The 6,519-nt window shown below is 42.8% G+C and overlaps 1 protein-coding gene across 6 annotated transcripts in view; it reads left to right on the forward strand.

The window, feature by feature from the left end:
- Nucleotides 1-6,519, forward strand: part of afdna (afadin, adherens junction formation factor a) — a 240,790-nt gene that overhangs the window by 182,387 nt on the left and 51,884 nt on the right. For all 6 annotated transcript variants that reach the window (XM_043696286.1, XM_043696285.1, XM_043696281.1 and 3 more), the window contains 2 exons: nucleotides 1,223-1,296; nucleotides 3,743-3,861. In XM_043696286.1, coding sequence (XP_043552221.1) covers nucleotides 1,223-1,296; nucleotides 3,743-3,861 — 193 coding nt within the window. The remainder of the gene's footprint in view (nucleotides 1-1,222; nucleotides 1,297-3,742; nucleotides 3,862-6,519) is intronic.

Raw genomic sequence — 6,519 nt, forward strand, 5'->3', positions numbered from 1 at the left:
CTCTCTTTCTGTGCAAGGAAAAATATTTTGGTAAACTGGGTGGCTGAGGGCCCCCCTGGACTTTTAAATTGGCACAGATTAATTATGGAATGTATTCCCCTTGACTTCCTTACAAATATGGTGCACCGAAAGACCGAATTATTTTATAAAATATGGCAGTTCTTCTTGAATTACATAAATGCAGATATTTCGGCTATCCTAACAAGGGCTTTTATTTAATTGAGATTACAAATCTGGCTGGTCCGGGGCCCCTTAGGAGAGGACTCCCGCATGAATACGGGTTTTATTACATTTGATAACACATTCCGAGCATGTAAGAGACTTAAATATACACTCTGGTTAGTTGTAGGTTAGATTAGTAGATAGTTGAGTTTTGATTTTTTTTCCTTTTTCTGTATTTTTTCTTTTGTTAAATTTTGGCTATTGTATATTTGATTTCATTGTATATCAATGTTTGTATTTGAGAGTTTTGTTTATTTTTGTAAACTTGTAAAAATGTTAAATCTCTAATAAAAATATCTATTAAAAAAATTCAAAATTGTAAAACTGGTTATTTGACAACTGATGTAAACTTAAATCAAACAAAAAATTTGAATAAAGTTTCAAAAGCAATCAATTTAACAATTATAGTTAATAATCACTGCATATTAATAATTAAATTTCCACAAAATATTTAACATCATTTGCTAGTTAATTTGTCGTTTGCTAGGTCAGGTAAGTGATAGCTTAATAACTAATGAATGTGTGCAATGCTCTCTGGCATTTTGAAACTGACTTAACTGATAGTTCTAATGCTCAATACATCTCAGCAAGAATGAGAAAGCAATCACGTGGCTACTCGCATCTTCTCATCACTCTTCTCATTGCTCTCTGTGTGCTCGCCTCATAGCAGAATTCATTTCTAGCTCACAAAAACAACCTGATTCATTTTGGACCACTTTCCGTGATCAATCATTTTAAAGGTCTCTAATCTGGTAAAAGCAGAAAATCTGGTAGTCTTTTCCTCTTAAATTCTCTGATTCTTAGTGCAAGTATTCAAATTATTCTTATGACACAAATAGCTCTTGCAGGACCATTGTTTTCTCACCTCTACCCTGCATAATTTAACTTTTGGAATGAATGGCAATTAAAATTAATCTATGGGCTTGTTTTTTTTCATTTCCACCCTAACGTATAAGACAAGATGCTGGCTAATCGTTGCATCAATGCTGTGTCTCTGCAGGATGGTCGTTTGGCTGCCGGAGATCAATTACTGAGTGTAGATGGTCGCAGCCTTGTGGGACTTTCACAAGAAAGGTAATGAGTACTTCAGTTTGTTTACTGATTAAATACAGTGAGATTGATTTGAGTTTTTTTTGAAGAGATAATTTTTACAAGAATGAAGGCAGAGCTGCAGGACTTCAATAAAGCATTTGACCAGGTTCTGCATGGTAGACTGGTTAGTAAGGTTAGTTCATATGGGACCTGGGGGAGCTAACCAATTGAATACAAAATTGCTTTGAAGATAGGAGACACAGGTGGTAGTGGAGGGATGTTTTTTTCCAACTGGAGACCTGTGACCACTGGTGTGCCACAAGGATCAGGTCTGGAACCACTGCTTCTCATCATTTATATAAATGATCTAGATATGAATATAGTAGGTATGGTTAGTAGGTATGGTTAGTAAGTTTGCAGATGACCCCAAAATAGGTGATATAGCGGACAGTGAAGAGGATTATCTTCAAGTACCATGGAAGCTTGATCAGATTGGCCACTGGGCTGAGGAATGGTACATAGAGTTTAATTTCGGTAAATGCAAGGTGTTGCATTTTGGGAAGAGAAACCAGGGCAGGACTTGTGTAGTAAATGGTAAGGCCCTGGAGAGTGTTGCCAAACAAACCTATGCGCACAGGTGCATAATTCCTTGAAAATGGAGTCGCAGGTGTTTGGCACATTTGCTAACATTGGTCAGTGCATTAAGTTTAGGAGTTGGGTTGTCATGTTGCTGTTGTACAGGACATTGGTGAGGCCAGTTTTGGAATACTGCAGACAATTCTGGTCACCCTTCTTTAGGAAGGATGTTGTTAAACTTGAGAGGGTGCAGAAAAGATTTGAGGATATTGCCAAGACTAGAAGGTTTGAGCTATAAGGAGAAGCTCAATAGGCTGGGGCTTTTTTCCCTGGAACATTGGAGACTGAGGGGTGACCTAGAGTTCTATAATATAATGAGGGGCATGGATAGGGTGAATAGCCACGGTCTTGTTCCAAGGGTGTGAGAAATCCAAAATTAGAGGGCATAGGTTTAAGATGAGGGGAAAAATAAATTTTTAAAGGACTTGAAGGGTAACTTTTTCATGCAGAGTGTGGTGCATGTATGGAATGAGATGCCAGAGGAAGTGGTGTAGACAGGTACGATTACAACATTTAAAACCTATCTGGATGGCTGTATGAATCGGTCGGATTTAGAGGGATGTGGGCTTGGTCGCATAGGGATGTCTGGTCTGCATGAATGATTTGGGGCTAAGGGTCTCTTTCCATGCAGTATGACTCTGACAGTCAAAGTAATACTATCATTTGGAAAATAATTCCAATCGAAAATCTTAACTCCAATGTTTTGCGTGTAAGCTTATTAGGAGTCATGGGAGATGTACAGCACGGAAACAGACCCTTCGGTCCAACATGTCCAGGCCGACCAGATATCCCAACCCAATCTAGTGCCACCTGCCAGCGCCTGGCCCATATCCCTACAAACTCTTCCTATTCATATACCTATCCAAATGCCTTTTAAATGTAATTGTACTAACCTCCACCACTTCCTCTGGCGGCCCATTCCCCACACATACCACCTTCTGTGTGAAAAAATTACCCCTTAGGTCTCTTTCTTATCTTTCCCCTCTCACCCTAAGCCATTGCCCCATAGTTCTGGACTACCCCACCCCAGGGAAAATATCTTGTCTATTTACCCTATCCATGCCTCTCATGATTTTATAAACCTCTTTAAGGTCACCCCTCAGCCTCCAACGCTCTAGGGAAAACAGCCCTAGACTATTCAACGTCTCCCTATAGCACATATCCCCCAACCCTGGCAACATCCTTGTAAATCTTTTCTGATGTGGTATGGGGAGCATGAATAGTATAAAAACAAATCTGTCACTCCATTCTGGATATTAGTCAAGCTTCTGCCTCACCTCTGCAAGTAGGCAAGAGGCAGACTGCTTCCTCTTAAGACTGACCATGCAACTTCCTCATGCTCTGCTAACAAATGGTGGAGGTTATGTAGGGATCAGGTTCAATCCTAAGGACACAGCCTTAGAGTAAAGGCAAGACCTTTTTAGAATGGATATAAGGAGAAACTTCTTCGGCCAGAGAGTGGTGAATCTATGGAATTCACTGCCATAGAAGGCTGTGGAGGCCAGGTCATTGAGTATATTTAAGACTGAGGTAGTTTCTTTCGTGTCAAGGATTATGGAGAGAAAGTTGAAGAATGGGTTTGAGAAACTTAGCAACCATAATTGAATGGCAGAGCAGACTCAATGGGTTGAATGGCCTAATTTCTGCTCCTACATCTTGTGGTCAGAACTTATGATGGTAGATACAACACATGGGAGTGAATTGAAAAATGCAAGCTTTAATTTTTTAACTGGGCAGATTTAATTTATTTGGTATTTTGTGCTAGACTAGCCATTTATCAAATATAGTTTTTGAAAATTCTTAAATTCTTGCAATTAAAATTTAAATAATTAAACAAACTCTTCTCTTTCAGGGCTGCAGAGTTTATGACAAGAACTGGTTCTGTGGTCACTTTAGAAATAGCAAGACAAGGAGCTATTTACCATGGTTTGGCCACTCTACTCAACCAACCTTCTCCAATGATGCAGCGAGGTACAAATAGTTATGTTCTTACATTGCAAAAGAATGAAAGAAACTTTACAGAGAGATTATTGATGGGTTAAGTAAGTGGGCAAAAAGTTGGGAAATGGAGCATAATGTGGAAAATGTGAACTTGTTCATTTTGGAGGGGAGAACAAAAAAAGTGTTATTTCAGTGGAGAAAAAAACTGCAGAAACCTGCCACACAAAGGGACTTAAGGCATTTGTGTATTAAACACACAAAGCACACAAATGTAACAGGTAATCAGGAAGGCTATGGAATGTTGGCCCTCATTTCAAGGGGGTTGAAATTAAGAAAAGAGAAATCTTCCTGCAACTGTGGTGCTGCTGGTGAGACCTACAACTGGAGTACTGCTTTTAAAATAAGTTATTATTTCATTGAAGGCAGTTCAGAAAAGGTTCAGTAGGATGATCCCTAGTGTGGAGAGATTGTGTTGGGAGCAAAGGTTAACCAGGTTCATTGCAATTTAGAAGAATAAGGTGAAACGTATAAGATTGTTAAAGGGCTTGACGGGATAAATGCTGAGATGGTGTTTCCACTCATGGGAGAGTCGAGAACCAGAGGGCCTAGTCTCAGAATTAAGAGTTGCCAATTTAAGATTGAGATGGGAAACTTATTTTCTAAAGTTTGAGAGTCTCAGAACTCCATGCCATAGACAGCTGTTGGGGCAGAGTGCTTGAGTATGTTGAAGGCTGCAATAGGTCCTTGATCAGTTGGGAATTGAGGGTTTTCGCAAAAGTTAACCTGTGGAATATTGGATCAGCCATAATCCTATTGAATGGCAGAGCACACTCAAGAGTCTAAGTGGCCTGCTGTTGTTCCTTTTTCTTATTGTCTTATTAGACTCGAGTGCTCTATCAAACAACATCCAAGAGCATAACATTGCCAATTATATTGGAAAGATATCTTTAGTAACATGTCTTTCCAGCCTGGAGGGTGAAGTTAAATGACTCTGTCCTAAAGATGAGCAGGGCATTTCCGAGTGCAAGAGCAAAATTATTCTCCTGAAATGTTATTGACTTTAAACATGAACACTGGCTGTAATAGAATAAGGGTCACAGCTATTTATTGTGTGAGGAACAGTAACAAAATTTTCCCCACACTGGTCGATTTGTGCCTAGTTGGTGACGGCCCTCCAGCACTAGGCAAGATTAAACTTGTAGGTAAAAACAATGACTGCAGATGCTGGAATCCAGACTCTGGATTAGTGGTGCTGGAAGAGCACAGCAGTTCAGGCAGCATCCGAGGAGCAGTAAAATCGACTTTTTGGGTAAAAGCCCTTCATCAGGAATAAAGGCAGAGAGCCTGAAGCGTGGAGAGATGAGCTAGAGGAGGATAGGGGTGGGGAGAAAGTAGCATAGAGCACAATAGGTGAGTGGGGGAGGGGATGAAGGTGATAGGTTGGGAGCTGGGGGAGGGTGGAGTGGATAGGTGGAAAGAAGATAGGCAGGTAGGACAAGTCATGGGGACAGTGCTGAGCTGGAAGTTTGGAACTAGGGTGAGGTGGGGGAAGGGGAAATGAAGAAACTGTTGAAGTCCACATTGATGCCCTGGGATTGAAGTGTTCCGATGCGGAAGATGAGGCATTCTTCCTCCATACATCTGATGGTGAGGGAGCGGAGGTGAAGGAGGCCCAGGACCTCCATGTCCTCGGCAGAGTGGGAGGGGGAGTTGAAATGTTGGGCCACAGGGCGGTTGTGGTTGATTGGTGCGGGTGTCCCGGAGATGTTCCCCAAAGCGCTCTGCTAGGAGGCGTCCAGTCTCCCCAATGTATAGGAGACCGCATCGGGAGCAACGGCTACAATAAATGATGATATTAGTGGATGTGCAGGTAAAACTTTGATGGATGTGGAAGGCTCCTTTCGGGCCTTGGATGGAGGTGAGGGAGGAGGTGTGGGCGCAGGTTTTGCAGCCCCTGCGGTGGCAGGGGAAGGTGCCAGGATTGGAGGGTGGGTTGTAGGGGGCGTGGACGTGACCAGGTAGTCAAGGAGGGAACGGTCTTTGCGGTAGGCGCAAAGGGATGGGGAGGGAAATATATCCCTGGTGGTGGGAATGTGTTGGGCAATTCATCAACTTCACCAATACATTCCACCCTGACCTTAAATTTACCTGGACCTTCTCTGACACTTCCCTCCCCTTCCTGAACCTCTCTATCTCCATTAATGACGACCGACTTGACACTGACATTTTTTACAAACCCACTGACTCCCACAGCTACCTGGATTACACCTCTTCCCACCCTGCCTCTTGCAAAAATGCCATCCCGAATTCCCAATTCCTCCGCCTCCGCCATATCTGCTCCCAGGAGACCAGTTCCACCACAGAACACATCAAATGGCCTCCTTCTTTAGAGACCACAATTTCCCTTCCCACGCGGTTAAAATGCCCTCCAACGCATCTCGTCCACATCCCGCACCTTCGCCCTTCGCCCCCACCCCTCCAACCGTAACAAGGACAGAACGCCCCTGGTGCTCATCTTCCACCCTACCAACCTTCGCATAAACCAAATCATCCGCCGACATTTCCGCCACCTCCAAAAAGACCCCACCACAAGTGATATATTTCCCTCCCCACCCCTTTCCGCCTTCCGCAAAGATCGTTCCCTCCATGACTACCTGGCCAGGTCCACGCCCCCCTACAACCCACCCT

The sequence above is a fragment of the Chiloscyllium plagiosum genome, chromosome 9, assembly GCF_004010195.1.
Source record: "Chiloscyllium plagiosum isolate BGI_BamShark_2017 chromosome 9, ASM401019v2, whole genome shotgun sequence".
Lineage (NCBI taxonomy): Eukaryota > Metazoa > Chordata > Chondrichthyes > Orectolobiformes > Hemiscylliidae > Chiloscyllium > Chiloscyllium plagiosum.